This window comes from Phyllostomus discolor, chromosome 5 (assembly GCF_004126475.2).
Source record: "Phyllostomus discolor isolate MPI-MPIP mPhyDis1 chromosome 5, mPhyDis1.pri.v3, whole genome shotgun sequence".
NCBI classification, from domain to species: domain Eukaryota; kingdom Metazoa; phylum Chordata; class Mammalia; order Chiroptera; family Phyllostomidae; genus Phyllostomus; species Phyllostomus discolor.
Window position 1 is genome coordinate 65566423 of NC_040907.2, and position 19452 is coordinate 65585874.

General features: G+C 37.8%; 1 protein-coding gene and 1 long non-coding RNA gene across 2 annotated transcripts; both read left to right on the forward strand.

Moving 5' to 3' along the window:
- The first annotated feature begins 12270 nt into the window (after positions 1–12270).
- Positions 12271–16306, forward strand: LOC118500440. Its single transcript, XR_004903000.1, has 3 exons — positions 12271–12561; positions 14902–15080; positions 16209–16306. It is a non-coding gene; the product is annotated as an uncharacterized LOC118500440 (long non-coding RNA).
- Positions 16307–17277: 971 nt separating this feature from the next.
- LOC118500942 (calcium-activated chloride channel regulator 1-like) lies at positions 17278–19026 on the forward strand. Its single transcript, XM_036027491.1, has 3 exons — positions 17278–17424; positions 17989–18157; positions 18767–19026. Exons 1-3 carry the CDS (start codon positions 17416–17418, stop codon positions 19024–19026), a joined length of 438 nt encoding a protein of 145 aa, XP_035883384.1. The 5' UTR covers positions 17278–17415.
- Positions 19027–19452: the final 426 nt, after the last annotated feature.

Consider the following 19452-nt stretch of genomic DNA (forward strand, 5'->3'; position numbering starts at 1 on the left):
AAGTCCCCACAACTTCTGGCTGCAAAAATAAGCAGGGATTTAGTGGGTGGAGGAAGCTGCTGCAGTCCTAAAGAGTTCCTCTATTAGGAAATGCGCACATGGATTTACCTACTCAGACTGGCTCCCGCTGAGCTCCAGCACCAGAATGGTAGCTTGAAGGGCACCAGTGGTATACAGGGAGAGACTGAAGTGTCTGGCATCAAGGTGAGCAGAGGCCATTGTCCCTTTGCTGACCCTTACATACCAGAGAGCTAGTAGGCTGGTGCCATATCTGAGACTCCATCAACCTGCCTAACATTGTGTGACCCACCTTGGACATCCAAGGAGACTCCACCCCACCCAATTTACAGGCCCAACTCAAGCTGGCTTCTCTTAGCTCCTAAATCCTATCAAGCAAGCAACAGCTGGCTTCACTAAGCCCTAGTGGCCGCCAAATTAGAGTCACAGCTTAGCTTCACCTGGGAATCTCTAAACCCAGCACAAGTAGCAGCCATTCCAGATTGCTTTATAGCTCAGGCAGTGTGCCCCAGGCAAAACACAGGTGGGGGCTGAACTTGACCTGTACCATCCTGGAAACCCCAGGGCCAGCACACCCAGTGGACAGCTACAGACCATGTCAGAGCACCACCACAATGCCCCTGCACAGCTGATCTTCCACAGAGGGCAGAGGTTTGTGATGAGTGGTCACAGTCAGTCCTTGCAGCTGACTGGCCTGGGTAAATCCCTCCCATTGATCTGCCAACAGCAACCAAGGCTCAATACAAAAGGAGGCTATACTCAGCTCACAAGAAGGACACACCTCATGTACCCAGCTTGGGTGATAGGGGAAGCATGCCACTGGACCCTACAAGACACCTACTACATTAGCCCACACTTCTAACATGCAGAGTCAAAGTAGCTCTGTGTAATACATAGAAACAAACACAGGGAAGCTGCCAAAATGAGGAAACAACGAAACATGGCCCAAATGAAAGAACAGGTCAAAACTCCAGAAAAAGGGCTAAATGATGTGGAGATAAGCAATCTATCAGATGTAGAGTTCAAACCACTGGTTATAAGTATGCTCAAGGAACATAGTGAGGACCTCAGTAGCATAAAAAACAAAAAACCCAGTCAGAAATGAAAGACACACTAGATGAAATAAAGAGGAATTTACAGGGAAACAACAGTAGTTTGGTTGAAGCCAAGAATCAAATCAATGGTTTGGAACATAAGGAAGAAAAAAACAACCATGCAGAACAACAAGAAGAAACAAGAATCCAAAAAAAAATGAGGATAGTCTAAACAGCCTCTGTGACAACTTTAAGTCGTCCAACATTCACCTCTTTCTTTTCTTCACAAGAAAAGAGCAAGATATTGGAAATCTATCTGGAAGAATAATGAAAGAAAACTTCCCTAATTTGGTGAAGGAAATACACATGCAAGTCCAGGAAGCACAAAGAGTCCCAGACAAAATGGATGCAAAGAGACCCACTCCAAGACACATCATAATTAAAATGCCAATGGTTAAAGATAAAGAGAGATTCTTAAAAGCATCTAGAGAAAAGAAGTTAGTTACCAGATGGTTGCCAGATGGGAGGCGGCAGGGGGAGAATGGGTGAAGAGGTGAGGGGATTAAGAAGTACAAACAGGTAGTTACAGAATAGCCATGGGGATGTAAAGTACAGTATAGGAAATGGAGTAGCCAAAGACCTTATATGCATGACCCATGGACATGAACAATGGTGGGGGACTGCCTGAGGAAGTGGGAGAAGGGTGGAGTTGGGCAAAGAGGGGAAAATCAGGACAATTGTAATAGCATAATCAATAAAATATATACATTTTGAAATGGAACTGCCTCATGACCCAGCAATTCTACTTCTGTGTATATATGCAAAGAAACCCAAAACACTAATTCAAAAGAATATATGCACCCCTATGTTCACTGCAGCATTATTTATAAGTCAATATATGGAATCAGCCAATGTGCATATCGATAAACAAGTGGATAAAGAAGTGGTGGTGCATATATAGGATGCGGAACCAAAAAAATTTATTTACAAAAATTTCTGTATTTCTACTTACATGTTTACACTTTAGTCACCTTCTAGTACTGTCTTTGATGCAATACAACTATAGAGACTTTTTTTTCTACTCCTGAGAACAGTCTTTGAACTCACCAATTTTGATATCTTTTAGTGTTTCTGCCATTTTTTTTCACCTCTTCCACACTGGCAAAACACTTCTTTTTGGGAATTTTTTTCATCAAGTGTGGGGAGTGAAAGACTCAGGGCAACAAAAGGTGAATAGGGAGGATGGGACAGAGGAGTCATGCTGTTTTGTGTCAAAAACTGCTGAACACTCAGCACAATGTGGGCAGGTGTGCTCCTAAATCACCCATCATGAATTGGGCAAATATATTGCAAGTCTTTAAAAAAATTCACTGAATAGGGGCTAAGATGGTGTCGGAGTAGGAAGGAGCAGATCCGGCGTCCCTCTGCTCAGGGGAGAAAATCCTGGCTGATCTATGGAATGGAGAAGCAAACAACCAACATATTTCAGCATATGTGAAAATAGGGGACCAAGGATTGTGGTGGAACCGAAAAACCAGACCCTAAGAAGAATGCTGCAACACGGTAGGGTCTCAGGAACCAGCATGGGGTCGGGAGGCTGCAGCCCCAGGCCCAGTGCCCACTGCTGGGTTTGCCACAGACTCCTTGGGAGAGAGCCGGGACAACTGTTCCCTCCCCAGCCAAACAAGGTCTGAGCAGCACTGGGAGGAATCCAGGTGCTAGCAAACACACAAGGGCTGTGAGCACCTTTGGAAGCTGTGGACACCAGAGGGGCTGGGTTGCGCAGCAGGCCCTGATCCCCACAGTCACCAGTCTGGCTGGAGAGTTTGGCTGCAGGAGAAGCCAGGCCATTGTGTACAGCCATTGTGTGCAGGCTTGAACTGGAGGAATTTCTCAAGAGGAAGGAGGGAAAAGACAGACACTGTTTGGGGAATTCTCCTAAAGCGATCAATCGCTCCAGCCTCCCTGCCACCCAGTTGAGGGCACACTCAGAGGGGTGGGGGAGAGCATCCCCACACCCCAGTCCACAGCAGTAACCCTGGGGAAAGGCCTAATTCCCACACCCAGGGCACAAGGCTGAAGAGCCACATTAGCTTCCCAGACAGTGCGGGAGCCAGTGCACACACTGCTGACCAAGGAAGAAAAGTCATACCAATCACCCCTCAACCTGGCACAGCCAGCAAGAGCAGAAAAACTGGTTTGGCCACTTTGAATCCAAGAGACTTTTAAATTTTATTCTATTTTTTAACAATTCTTACTTTTTTAATTTTTATTGTTTTTATTCTCTTTTAATTTCTTTTTCTTCTCATTCCTGCTTTCTTGTTTTATTCCTTCCTCCTTCCTTTCCTCCAATTTTATGTTTTCTTCCTTCCTTCATCTGCCTTTTTTATTTTTTAAAATTTTTTCTAAATACCTACAAGTGAGACAAAATCCTGGATCTGTGAAAAGACCAATGTTGAACCCAAAGAAGGGGCATCACAACAGCTGGGACAGTGAGACAAATTTTACTCCACTAGTACAGAGAACCTGCAAGTTATTGCATATTTGTATTATTATTATTTTCCCAGTATTCTTACATCTTTTTTTAATAGTATTTTTGTATCCCTCTTCTTTTTGTATAGTCTGCTTTGCTAGGCTGGTTATATTCTATGACCTGACAGCTTTCCCCTGGTATCTCTTTCATAGTGTATTGCTAATTTACTGTCCTTTAATTCACCTGTGTCCCATTAGCACACTACTCGAGGTTCTGTACTCCCTATTCTTGTTACCTAGATCTCATAGATTCTGTCATATGATTGTTGCCCTAATATTACTATAAATAATTGCTGTTCCATACAATTATAATTACTTCACAACACACCTCCCAGATCTTAGCCCATTTCAAAGTTTCCTGAACTCTATTACTGTAGTGATTATTCTCTCACACGCTACACCTATTTACTATCCTTTACTCTTACCTTACCTCAGAATCTGAACTCCCACAACCTCACTTCTTTATAGATCCAACTCACAATCCTTCCTTCCCCAACAAGAGTCTTATCTTCTTTGCATCCTTTCTAAAAATCAGCTAGCTGGGTGGAAGATCACAGTTAACATTATACATAGTCAAAGGATCTCCTATCTCCTCTCTACTAGCTGCTACTGTAAATATCATAGAATACTCTCTTGCTGTCTTAAACCATTTTGCCTTCCCCCTCCAACCAATCACAAAAAAAAAGTAGGTGGAGGTGGTGAACACCAGGATACCCACTGGAAGAGGAAACCCAACAACAAAGGAACCACTAACAGATAACAACAGAAGAAGGTGAAGGAGGGAGTGGTAACCACACAAACCTCAATCCAGGACCTATCTGGAAATACAACTAAACAGTAGAGACAGTATCCAGTACAAACAACTGAACAAGAGCAAGAGAGAATTCTTAAAACCTTATACACACAGAAGAACCAGCTTCAACACAACCTGCCCTCACCAGCACAACAAAATTTAAGAGGTGGTGGAGAGAGTGACCCTCATTTAACCAGCTGGTGGGAAGGAACCACCAAAGAAAGACCCAACAACAATCAAAACCCAAAGGCAAACACAAAGCCAACTTAAATAACAGCCCAAGACCAGTGAGCTTGGGAGATCAAGGAAACTGCACCACTGAAACTCACTGCTATTCTACTACAGAAGTTCACACCACAAACCCAGGGAGCCAGAACTGATCAATTTAAGAAGCTGATGCTAACAAGAAGAGTCTCACAAACAATGGGAAGACAAAGAAACAATCCCCAAGTGAAAGGAAAGAAGGAAACCTCAGAAAGAATGCTAAATGAAATAGAGGCAATTCAACTATCAGATATTGAGTTCAAAGCAATGATCATCAGGAAGCTCAATGAGCTCACAATGAGCTACCAGAAACTACAGGGAAGCTACAATGAACTCACTGAAAACTACATCAACATGAAAAAGGAAATAGAGACTCTCAACAAGGGCCAAGAGGAAATGAAGAATACAATTTCTGAACTGAAGAACACAGTAGAAGGAATGAAAATCAGGATTGATGAAGCAAAAGATCGGGATCAGCGAGTTAGAGGACAAAGTAGAAGAAAACACCCAGAAAGAGCAAGAAAAGGAAAAGAGGCTCAGAAACAATGAAGAGAGATTAAGAGAAATGCAAGACAATATGAAATATGTATATGTAATAATATCCTTAAAATAGAGATACCAGAAGGAGAAGAAGAGCAAGGGATAGAACACCTATTTGAGAAAGTAATGATGGAAAACTTCCCTAATTTGAGAGAAAAAGTCACACAAATCCAGGAAACACAGAGAGTTCCAATCAAGAGGAACCCAAAGAGGGTCGTGTCAAGACATATCATAATTAAAATGGCAAAATACCAAGACAAAGAGAGAATCTTAAAAGCAGCAAGGGAGAAACAGGAAGTAACATACAAGGGAGCCCCAATAAGGTTAGCAGCTGACTTCTCAATGGAAATACTCCAAGCCAGAAGAGATTGGCAAGAAATATTCCAAGTAATGAGAACCAGAAGTCTGCAACCAAGGCTACTTTACCCAGCAAGGCTCTCAATCAAGATAGAAGGTCAAATAAGAAGCTTCTCAGACAAAAGAAGTCTAAAAGAATACACCTCCACTAAACCAGCTCTGCAAGAGATGCTAAAGGGAGTGCTTTAAGGAAAGAAAGGAAAAGAGAGAGTGAGAGAGGAACACATGTACATAAAAGGCTATGAATAAGTACCTATCAGTAATAACCTTAAATGTAAATGGATTAAATGCTCCAATCAAAAGACATAGAATAGCTGAATGGATAAGAAAGCATGACCCACACATATATTGCCTACAAGAGACCCACCTCAGGACAAAAGATCTACACAGACTAAAAGTGAAGAGCTGAAAACAAATTTTCCAAGCAAATGGACAGGAAAAAGAAGCTGGGGTAGCAATACTCATATCAGACAAAACAGACTTCCAAAAAAAGGGCCATAGAAAGAGACCCAGAAGGTCACTTCGTAATACTCAAGGGAAGAATCCACCAAAAAGACATAAACATTGTAAATATATATGCACCCAATATAGGAGCATCCAAATACATAAAGAAAATCTTAGAGGAATTTAAGAAGGATATTGACAGCAACACAATTATAGTAGGGGATTTTAACACCCCACTGTCAAAAGTGGACAGATCTTCCAAACAAAACATCAACAAAGATATTGTGACATTGAACAATGCCCTAAAGGAAATGGACTTAACTGATTTATATAAAGCCCTTCATCCCAAAGAAGCAAAATACACATTATTTTCAAACGCACATGAAACATTTTCAATGATAGACCACATGATAGGACACAAAGCAAGCCTCAACAAATTTAAGAAAATTGAAATTATACCAAGCATTTTCTCTGACAAGTGACTGAAACTAGAAAACAACCCCAAAGGAAGAAACCCGAAACACTCAAAATCATGGAGATTGAACAGTGTGCTATTAAACCATGAATGGGTCAGGAATGAAATAAGGAAAGAAATCAAAAAGTTTCTGGAAACAAACAAAAATGAACTCACAACAACCCAAAATTTATGGGACACAGCCAAGGCAGTCCTGAGAGGGAAGTTCATAGCGATACAGCCCTACCTAAAAAAGATAGAAATATTTCAATCAAACAACCTAACCCTACATCTACAAGAACTTGAAGAAAAGGAACAAAGACAGCCCAGAGCAAGCAGAAGGAAGGAAATAACAAAGATCAGAGCAGAATTAAATGACATAGAGACCAAAAGCACAATTCTAAGGTTCAATGAATCCAGGAGCTGGTTCTTTAAAAAGATAAACAAAATTCACAAGCCTTTAAGCAGACTCATCAAGAAAAAAAGAGAAAGGATCCAAATAAACACAATCAGAAATGAAAGAGGAAAGATTACAACTGACACCACAGAAATACAAAGGATTGTAAGAAATTACTATGAAGAACTGTATGCCAAGAAATTTGAAAACCTAGGTGAAATGGACAAATTTCTAGAAAAATATAATCTCCCAAAACTCAATAAAAAAGCAGAAAACCTGAACAGACCAATAACAGCAGATGAAATTGAAGCAGTAATCAAAAAACTCCCAACACACAAAAGCCCTGGACCAGATGGTTTCACAGGTGAATTCTACAAAGCATTTAAGGAAGAGCTAATTCCTATCCTTCACAGACTATTCCAAAAAATCCAGAATGATGGAAGACTCCCAAACTCTTTTTATGAAACCAGCATCATCCTAATCCCAAAGCCAGATAAAGACACAACAAAGAAAGAAAACTTCAGGCCAATATTGCTGATCAACATTGATGCTAAAATCCTCAACAAAATATTGGCAAACTGCATCCAACAATACATTAAAAAGATCATGCACGATGACCAAGTGGGATTCATCCCAGGGATGCAAGGACAGTTCAATATTCACAAATCAATAAATGTAATACATCACATAAACAAAAGCAAAGACAAAAATCACATGATCATATCAATAGATGCAGAAAAAGCATTTGATAAGCTACAGCACCCATTTTTGATAAAAACACTCAGCAAAGTGGGAATAGAGGGAGCATTCCTCAACTTAATAAAGGCCATATGTGAGAGACCTACAGCCAACATCATACTCAACAGGCAAAAACTAAAACCTTTTCCACTGAGATCAGGAACAGGACAAGGTTGTCCACTTTCACCACTTCTATTCAATATAGTATTGGAAGTTTTAGCCGCAGTGATCAGACAAGAAAAGGAAATAAAAGGCATCCAAATTGGAAAGGCGGAAACAAAACTGTCACTGTTTGCAGATGACATGATAGTGTACATAGAAAATCCTATAGACTCTGCTAAAAAACTGCTTCACCTAATAAACAAATTTGGAAAACTGCAGGATACAAAGTCAATATCCAGAAATCAAAGGCATTTTCGTATACCAACAATGAAACAGCAGAAACAGAAATCAGGAAAAAAAATCCCATTTGACATAGCAAAAAGAAAAATAAAATACCTAGGAATAAATCTAACCAAGGAAGTAAAAAACCTGTATAAAGAAAACTACACAACATTGAAGAAAGAAATTAAGGAAGACACAAACAAATGGAAACATATACCATGTTTATGGATTGGAAGAATTAACATCATCAAAATGTCCATACTACCCAAAGCAATTTACAGATTCAATGCAATACCTATTAAAGTACCAATGGCATATTTCACAGACATAGAACAAACACTTCAAAAATTTATATGGAACCATAAATGACCCTGAATAGCTGCTGCAATTTTGAGAAAGAAAAGCAAAGTAGGAGGGATCACAATAGCTGATACCAAACTGTATTACAAGGCCACTGTAATCAAAACAGCCTGGTACTGGCATAAAAACAGGCACATGGACCAATGGAACAGAACAGAGAGCCCAGAAATAAGCCCAAATCTCTACAGTTAATTGATCTTTGACAAAGGGGGCAGCAACATAAAATGGAGTAAAAACAGTCTCTTCAACAAATGGTGTTGGGAAAACTGGACAGCTACATGCAAAAAACAAATGAAACTCAAGCACCAACTTACACCATACACAAAAATAAATTCAAGGTGGATAAAAGACTTAAATATAAGCCATGCCACCATTAAAGTCCTAGAGGAAAACATAGGCAGGAAAATCTCAGATATTTCACGCAGCAACATTTTTACTGATACATCCCCCAGAGCAAGGAACAAAAAGGAAAGAATAAACAAATGGGATCTCATCAAAATAAAAAGCTTCTGCACAGCTAAAGAAAACAGTATTAAAATAAAAAAAGAACCAACTGTATGGGAAAACATATTTGCCAATGATACTTCAGACAAGGGTTTAACCTCCAAAATATATAAAGAACTTACATGACTCCACTCTAAGAAGACAAGCAACCCAATTAAAAAATGGGCAAAGGACTTGAACAGACACTTCTCCAAGGAGGACATACAGAGGATCCAGACACACATGAAAAGATGCTCAATATCACTAGCTATCAGAAAGATTCAAATTAAAACCATAATGAGATACCACTTTACACCAGTCAGAATGGCCATCATAAACAAAGCAACAAACAACAAGTGTTGGAGAGGTTGTGGTAAAAAGGGGACCCTTGTACACTGTTGGTGGGATTGCAGGCTGGTACAACCACTGTGGAAAACAGTATGGAATTTACTCAGAAAACTAAAAATGGATCTGCCTTTTGACCCAGCAATTCCACTTCTGGGACTATACCCCAATAATCCTGAGACACCAATTCAAAAGAACCTAGGCACCCCAATGTTCATAGCAGCACAATTTACAATAGCCAAGTGTTGGAAGCAACATAGATTCCCATCAGTAAATGAATGGATCAAAAAACTATGGTACATTTACACAATGGAATTCTATGCAGCAGAGAGAAAGAAGGAGCTCCTACCCTTTGCAACAGCATGGATGCAACTGGAAAGTATTATGCTAAGCGAAATAAGTCAGGCAGTGAAAGACAAATACCATATGATCTCACCTCTGACAGGAACCTAAACAACAAAAAAAAGAAACAAGCAAAATATAACCAAAGACACTGAAATAAAGAACAGACTGACAGTTCAGAGGGGAGAAAAGAGGGAATTTCGGGGGAATTTCAGGGGAAAAGGGGAAGGGTTTACAGGAACGAGTATAAGAACACATGGATAAAAACTAGGGGCGGGTGGAAATGGGAGGGAGGAGAGGTGGGTTGGGTGGATGGGTTGGGATGGGAGTAAAAGATAGAAAATTGTACTGCAACAATTTAAATGAAATTTTAAAAAATATATGATTTCATTTAATATACTGTTTTATAATATGAAATTTTTATTTACTATACCTTAAACACTTTCTATGGGAAAAAATACTCCATGACATAATTTTTAATGATTATATCATATGCACATACCACAATTTAGTCAAATAACTCCTTGTTATGGAACATTTTGGAAATTTTCAAATTATTACTGAATATTATGTTGCAGTGAACAGTTTTGTATATATTTTTTAAATATTTCCTTAGCAGAAATTCCTGAATATAAAACTGTCACATAAAAAGGTATAGATTTTGACTTCTGGCCAAGATGGAGGCATAGGTAGACACACTGTGCCTCCTCACAGAACCAAAAGTAAGGACAACAAAAATTTAGAAAAAAAAAACCTACCAGAACAGAGAGAAATGAACTGTACGGGAATCTGACAACCATTCATCCAGACTGGTAAGAGGGGCAGAGTTGGAGGCCTACGAAGAGAGGTCAAGGGGTCCCAGCAGGGAAAAAGTGGTGGCTGGCAGACGTGGGTGTACAGGGCGCAGGCGGCAGTTGGCAGACCCCAAACACGCAGGGGAAGCTGATGGACCAGTGGCAGACCCTGTGCACGGAAGGCAATGAGCAGACCAAGTGAGGGGGCTGGCTGTCCACAGTCACACATTTGCACTCAGATAAACTAGGCAAAACCAGGCAGCTACATGGACTGCACAACCCAGGGACCCAGCCCCAGGAAATAAAGCCTAAAAGCACCAATTGAAAACACCTGTGGGGGTTGAGGTGCCAGGACAATCTCCCAGCCTCACAGGAGAGCTCCTTGGGGAGATGGACAGGGCCCTAGAATGTCCACAAGCCCGCCCGCCCAGGAGCAAGCACCAGAAGGGCCCAATCTGCTTGTGGCAGAGGGGACTGAAGTCCTAGAGAGAGTGGAGCAGGAGCCATTGTTCCCTCTCCGAACCCTTCCCGACATACACCATCACAACCCAGTGACTGGGTTGCCCCGCCCTGGTGAACACCTAAGGCTCTGCCCCTCAATATGTAACAGGCATGACCAGACAAAAAAAATAACTTAAACAGTACAAATCAAAGCCCCACAGCCAATACTTTTAAGCAACCAAGAAATAGCCAACATATCAGATGCACAGTTCAAAGCACTGGTGATCAGGGTGCTCACAGAATTGGCTGAATTTGGTTGCAAATTAGATGAACGAATGAAGGCTACAATAAGTGAAATGAAGAAAATGCACAGGGAACCAATAGTGATGGAAAGAAAACTGGGTTCCAAATCAATGGAATGGACCAGAAGGAAGAAAGAAACATCCAATCAGAGAAGAATGAAGAAATAAGAATTTAAAAAAATGAGGAGAGGCTTAGGAACCTCCAGGACATCTTTAAACATCCCAACATCCGACTTATAGGGGTACCAGAAGGAGAAGAGGAAAAGCAACAAGTGGGAAACTTATTTGAACAAATAATAAAGGAGAACTTCCCCAATCTGGCAAAGGAAATAGACTTCCAGGAAGTCCAGGAAGCTCAGAGAATCCCAAAGAAGTTGGACCCAAGGAGGAACACTCCAAGCACATCATAATTACATTATCCAAGGTAAAAATGAAGGAGGGAATTCTAGAAGCAGCAAGAGATAAGGAGACAGTCACCTACAAAGGAATTCCCATCAGACTGTCAGCTGATTTCTCAACAGAGACCTTGCCAGCAAAAAGGGGCTGGAAAGAAGTATTCCAAGTCATGAAAGGCACGGACCTACATTTAAGATTGCTGTATCCAGCTAAGCTTTCATTTGGAATGGAAGGGCAGATCAAGTGCTTCTCAGATAAGGCCAAGTTAAAGGAGTTCATCATCACCAAGCCCTTATTTTATGAAATGTTAAAGGGACTTATCTAAGAAAAAGAAGATTAAAAATATGGACAGTAAAAAAAGACATCAAACTCACAGTTATTAACAACCACATCTAAAACAAAAGCAAACTAAGCAAACAACTAGAACAGGAACAGAACCACAGAAATGGAGATCACATGGAGGGTTAGCAACAGGGGAGTAGGAGGAGGAGAGAAGGGGAAAAGGTATGGAGAATAAGTAGCATAGACGGTAGGTAGAAAATAGACAGGGGGAGGGCAAGAATAATATGGGAAATGTAGAAGCTAAAGAACTTATGACACATGGACATAAACTAAAGGGGGGGAATGTGGGTGGAAGGGGGTGGGCAGAGCGGAGGGGAGTGAAGGGAGAAAATGGGACAACTGTAATAGCATAATCAATAAAATGTTTTTTAAAAAGGTGTATATTTTTAAGGCTTTTCCAAGTAGAACATGCCTGACTTCTAAATTTTTTTTACTGTTACTCATTTCTAGTAAAATGAAAACATTAAAGTCTAAAGTACAGTAATCAATTATTATCATGATCTCTGGCCCATAAACAATATTCTTTCACCAATATGTCAAGGTTTGAGAAGACTCAGGAATTGTTCAAACATCTTTTTCTTACAGAGAGACTGTCTCTTACTAATGAATCAAGCAGGAGAACTATACCTGATTCAATTCATTGAAATGGGATCATTGGTTAGGATGGTCACATTTGATAGTTTGGCTACAATCCAAAATAATCTTATAAAAATAGCTGATAAGAATGCTTACCAAAATATCACTGCAAATTTGCCTCAAGCAGCTGATGGTGGAACTTCAGTTTGCAAAGGACTCAACCAGGTAAAATTTTAAAAATGTTTTTCTAAATGTCATTTGTCATGTAACATTACTTTTAAGTTTGTCCAACCACCTTTGAACAAGGGTCACCAGCTTACAGGTCTTTCATTTAAATAACTTTTTAAAAATTTATCTTAATTGTTGTTCAAGTATAGTTTTCTACCTTTTACTCCCATCCCAGCCCACCCACCCATCCCTCCCCACCTCCCTCCCATTTCTACCCCCCCCCTTTTTTAGATTGTAAATAATATTTTTTAAAAAGACTCTCCTACATCTGTTGTTTAAAGCTGGAGCCTCTCTGTGTTGCATTGGGAAGTGGTTGAGTAAGGGAGGAAAAATCCAGTATCTGTATAATCATCATGATTTTATTGAGGAGCTCCCTATTTCTTTACCTCTCCCACAGTCTGAATTTCTATGAGTAGAAATAATGCTATTCAGGGGATTAGTAAAGAAAAATTAGTAATATTTATTTATTATGGGATAAAGAAAACCCAGTTCATCAAGTTGTATTGATATTTAACAATCTCAAAGACAGAGGTATTTCCTCAAGCAGTACAGTATCAAACCCAAAACACACAGGTGGAAGTTTAACAAAATAAAATTGTGAAATCAAAAACAGGGAGAGACTTTAGAGCCTCTGGTCTCATCTAATGACTCTTCCAATCTAAAATTAGCTTATATTTAAGCCTACTTATTGTTAATCTTTAAGTCATAAAAATAGTAAACTGCTTTCCTTTACTGATCACTTCATTGCCTCAGCTAAACTACAGAGATTGTTACTCTTATCCAGAACACTAATTAATACCATTTCTTAGCTTTCTCCATGATGTCTTTTTGTTGTAAAGCATATTAATTCAAGCAGGCACACAAGCTCTGGACTTGGGCAAACCTGGGATTCTGGCTCTGTTATTTATTAGCTACATAACCTTGTGTAAATTGCTCAACACAGAAACTCTCAGCTTCTTAACCAAGGAAATATGGAAAATAATAGTACTTATCTCATTTAATTGTGAGAATTACAGCTGAGGAAGTGGAGATGGTGGAGGGATTGAGCAAAAAAGGAAAAAATTTTTTAAAATGATGAGAATTGTGTAAGGTAAGTGCTCAAGAAAGAATTGCTATTATAATAACTATAATTCTTATTACATATATACTATGTTTATTCACTTCTAAAATATGATAATACTGTATATTGGAAATGTGTCATGATTTTTGCACATCTTGGTTCACACATGTTTTTCCTCATATATTTTGATATATATCTAATATTTTGACCACAGAGTCTATTGCTGAATAGATTTTGTCAAATCATATTCAAAGCTATAAATATCTCTCAATTACTTATATAATGAAATCATATAAATATATAAGCACTTTACTTATATAGTCATTATAATAATAACTAAAATTTATTGAGCATACACATTATTAACTATGTTAAATGACTTACATGCATGATCTTATCCTTCCCATTCCTTTTTTAGTTGGGTACCATTACTATGCTCACTTTGCACATATGGAAATTAAGGTTCAGGGTAGTTAAACATCATTCTCAAGATCATATAGTCAGTAATTGGCAAGCCTAGGATTCAAAACCTGGTCTTTCTCACTCCAAAGTCCAAAAAGTTAATCACTACACAGAGCTATTTCTAGAACTCAATTATGTATCAGACAGAGAAAGACTGACTAAATACTAGCTATATTCCATTCAGCAAATGGCCAAGCTGGAATTTACCCTCAATTTGTTTGACTAAAGATCTTAGTTAATACTGTTTGTAGAAGTCAGGAAAAGACAATAAAAAAGCAATACTTGAAAAATTTATGAACTTCCTTCTTTCTAGCAGGTCAATGTTTTTTCCAGCAAATAAAGAGATTCCTCAATGGTCAACTAAAATGCTTAAAAGGAACACTTCACATCACTTAACCTTGCACATCTTGCACATTTGCAAATGCCATCGAGTTGGCAGCCTTCTTATACTGCCTGGGGCATACACCTCTGCTCCAAGAATCTCCTGGGATGATAATAGCTAACATCCACTGAATACTTACTACATGCTAGCCATTTTTCTAAGCATTTTATTCTCCCTTGCTTCAGTAGTTTGAGTATACTTGAGAGGAATAGAACTGTTAATACCCTATCTTTGAAAGTCTACAAGACTGTTGTACATTACACTCATTTCCATGCCAACTCAACCTGGAATGACAATGCAAAAAAGTTTCTCATTGCCTACTCTGATGCATTGGTCTAAAGACTTCTCTAAGACTAAAGAACAAGCTTATTCTTAGTTTGAATTTATTTAGATGTGATAATCTATAATAAATAATTTGGTTTTTCAGTATCAGGCAATTATCCAAAGTAACCAGAGCACTTCTGGTTCTGAAAATCATATTACTAACAGATGGGGAAGATAATGAAATAAGCTCATGCTTTGAAGAGGTGAAGTAAAGTGGGACGATCATCCACACCATTGCTCTGGTACCTTCTGCTGCCAAAGAACTGGAGACCCTGTCAAGAATGACAGGTATGCCTTTGGAACATAGTTTGAATAGACAAGACAATACATTTCAGTCTCTTCCATTCCACAGGCTCTTTCTCCTTAAACAATACAACTATTCGAATTTTTCCTATCCCACAATTTAACCTTTATTACTTCCTTGTCCTTGTTTTTCAAATTAATATCTTTCCTTTTCAACCCCTCACTTCTCTCTGTTTCTACCTATACTGACTTCTAATATTAGTCAACGTTTGTTATCTTTATTCACTTCTCACCACTTTCTACCAATACTTCCAAACTGAAACTTCTTTCCAAATGGTTCCTGATGACTTACTCAACTGCAGTTCCCAAATTCTTCCTCAATATCTATCCTGCTCCATCCTACAGCAAAGATTCAGATAGCCCTATTTCATAGAGGAAGAAATGGAAACTTAGAGGATACAAGGTTATGGTTCGAGTCCTGATTACCAGTTCTTGCCCTCTGCAGCCCATTCTTTTCCATCTCCTCACACCTGAGTAATGTCCCTCTGCATTAACTCCTATATTATTTATGTTCTGTACTTAATTATTACTTGAGTTTAATTTGTCATTCTCTAATGGTTTTGGTATATCTTAGACACAACTGAAAAATAAGCTACTGGTTCAAAAAATTGTCATAAATTTCATCCTTACAATATTTTTCAGTGATTAGATCGGCTTTACCAATGTGGAAGGCACTTTTATCTAATGATTGATTAAAAACAATATTTTTCCAGCAAAAGAGAAAAAGAACTCACAGACATGGACAACAGTGTGGTGATTGCGGGAGGGAAGAGGGTGGTGGAGGTGGAAGAAGGTAAAGGGGGAGAAATGGAATAGAAAAAAGTATAATAAAAAATAAACTATTGAAATAAATAAATAAATAAATAAATAAATAAAATTTGGCCCATCCCTTAAATTTTCTTCATTCTAACTTATTTTAAGCAAGGTTTTATTTCTTATAGGATTATATCATGGTCACTGATATGCTAAAAGTTCCTAATGTTCTGGGAAATTAATTTTTTATGTTTAGAATGAAATTTTAAAATATATTTAAAGTATATTAATAAGAGCACAATAAGAATATGATTTGCCATTTTTGATTAGCATACAAAATTAAATACAATTTCATTTTAGGAGGACTTCAGTTGCTTGCCCATGAAAAAGACATAAATGGCCTTATTGATGTTTTTAGTAGAATTTCATCAAGAACTGGCAACATCACTCATCAGGCTATTTAGGGTGGTATGTCAGAAATATTTCTTGCCTTTTCACTTTGTAATAAATGCCTATTGTACTAAAAGGTAATTTCTTCCTCTGATAAGTAACTCTTTTGCCTGAAAACATTTTAGGTATGAAGAAGGAACACATCCTTAATGAATTTACTTTTCTGCAAATTCAGCCACTTTTTCTTTTGATTCTTCCACTCTTTATAATTATAAATGCCTTTTATTTGCAAACTTTTTAAAAATAATCCTTAGTTATTTTCATTGAAACCTTCAAAATTAATTTAGAATTCCTCTGAACTGACCAAACTTTGAAATTCTATTAACTATAATAACAAATCAGTTTTGTGTGTTGTTTCTATGTAACAGTTGGAAAGCAAAGCCTTGACTGTTATAGGAAAGGAATGGATAAATGGTACAGTGCCTGTGGATAGTACAATTGGAAATGACACTTTCTTTGTTGTCACTTGGACAATACAAAACCCAAACATTGTTCTCTGAGACCCAAAAGGAAAGAAATATAAAACCCCAGTTTTCAAAGAAGATAAACTAAATATTCGATCTGCCCATCTTTGAATACCAGGTATTGCAGAGGTAAGAATATTCTTTCATTTTTTTCATGATTTTTCAATCATTTTTGAGAAAAATACAGATAACATTTTATACATTGTCAATATTAAAACAGTGACAGATCATCTGTCATAAAAAGGAAGCCAATAAAATAATTAGGGATTCATATTCATACTATTTACTACCTTATAAAATCATGTATTAAAATGATTACTATTACTTTGCTAAATTTCTAAAGAATTTTGTATTTCAAATTGAGTAGGAAAATATTACAAAATCTCTCAAATAGAGGGTTTTTTTTGGACAGGTACTTGGATGTACAACCTTCTAAACAATCGTGTCACTCTCTGTGACTACTCAAGCAAGAAGCCCTACCACACTCCCAGTAATTGCAACTGCTTGTGTGAGTAGAACAACATCACAGCAGCCTCGTGCAATAATTGTTTATGCATGAGTCAGTCAAGGGTTTCTGCCTGTTCGGGGAGCCAATGTAACAGCCATTATAGAATCTGAAGGTGGGCATCAGGTAATTTTGGAACTCTGAGACAATGGTGCAGGTAATAAGAATCTGCATCAACTTCCACTGAGCTTAAAATTCTACTTGAGTCACATGCCTTAGAACTCAATGTTTCCTGTGTATGCTAATGAATTGTATGTTCAAGTGAATTAAATTTAATTTTAATGATTTTAAGATGTTTTACTCAGTTACTATGACTAGGCATAGATATAAGCACATTTATCTTCTTTAAATTTTATGTATCGTTTTACTTTTCCAGTGGAATTTAATAGTAGAATTTTTCTCTATTTTAATTAGTGTCATTGTTTTGCATATTCTTTCTCCAGTTTAGTTATATTTTCCTTATTTTGTTAAGATTTCTTTATGAAATAGTAATAGCTAATATTAATTGAATACTTACTATGAATTGTTCTTTTACAAAGTCAAGGGTCAGCAAGTGGCCAAACCAGGCTTTAAACCCAAGCAGTGTGATTCCAAGGTTCAGGTACTTTGAACACTGCTCTGTACTTACTCCTAAACTGGTTGCTACCACTAATACTCGTGAACAGTTGGGATTGTCATTTTTACTCTTTTGAATGGCTAATTATTGCATTTCAATATCAAGGTACTGATACTATCAAAAATGATGGCATCTACTCAAGATATTTTACAGAATACCATGAAAATGGTAGATACAGCTTATAAGTATGTGTGCCGAGCAAGAAAAAACACAGCGAGGATAAGTTTAAGACAACAGAACCAAGCTCTGTATATACCAGGCTACACAGAAAATGGTAAGTGACCTTAAAATAGAAATGTATCCTTTGTTAAGGTAAATTATATGTGTCAAATATTGAAAATATAATGTACTATGGGAAACCTAAGTAATAGTTATAAAGTCATCTGTATGTTTTAAAACCATATTTGTATAGTAGACCTAGCATTGGGATATGCTTCCAACATGTTCTGTTTACATAACCCTCAGTTCCTTTCATTTACATTGAAAAAAATTTGCTGAGCACCTCCTATGTGGGAAGCATTATGCCAGATGCTAGGGCTACAAAAGTAGTACATAAGGCACTGTCCTTGTCCTCAAAGAATTTACTCCCAAGTAGTAAAGACAAGTTTAAAGATAGTCCTCATTGCTTAATGTCTCTCACCAACTTTAACATGACATCAGTAAAACAAGCTTTTTCTCACTGAAAGCTATTACTTTTTCAATGTCTGCTATCAATCAATATTAATCCTCTACAACTCCAAGGGAGATTACAAGATAAAAATATATATGGCAGTATGACAATTCTGTGACCATCTTATACATTGTCAATATTAAAACAGCAACAGATCATATGGCAGTATGACACAGAATATGGCAGTATGTCACAGAATTTCTTTTTTGTTAGGTCAAATCATACTGAACCCACCCAGACCTGAAGTCAAAGAGGACACAGCAGAAGCTGAAGTAGAAGACTTCAGCAGACAAACCTCTGGAGAGTCATTTACTATATCAGGAGTTCCTCCTGCTGATAATCACACTCAGGTGTTCCCACCCAGTAAAATTATAGACCTCGAGGCTAACCTGGAAGAAGATCATATTCAACTCTCATGGACTGCCCCTGGCAATGTCCTTGATAAAAGAAGGAAGTTTGATATTACATTTTAAAAATATTAAAAGAGATTCTCAAAGCGCAGTCCTCAGATTGGCAGCATTAGTACCTCCTGGGAAATTCTTACAAATGAAAATTCCTGGGCTCCATCTTAGATTTTCTTAGACACCCTGGGACAGGCCCCATAAATTGTGATCTGAAAAACCTCTGAGTGATACTGATGCACACTCAAGTTTAACTTGACCCCAGCTGTAGGACAATTTACCTACACAAAAAATAAAGCATATAATTATTAAAAAATAAAATAAAATAAAAATACTAAAAGAAATTCCTTTGGCTTTCATTAGCTAAGAATTTTCTAATGTCCTATTTATAAATAACATGTGTGGAGGGTCTACTAAGGACCATTATTCATCTATTTTTCAGGTAAAAACTGAAGCTCTAAGAGATTATTAATTGTTCCAAATTATTTCTATATTTAA

Bases quoted from the DNA above. Each gene is read 5' to 3' on its own strand.
- LOC118500942 (XM_036027491.1), top strand. The intron at 18,158-18,766 runs GTAAGTGACCTT...CTTTTTTGTTAG, and splicing joins ACCAGGCTACACAGAAAATG to GTCAAATCATACTGAACCCA.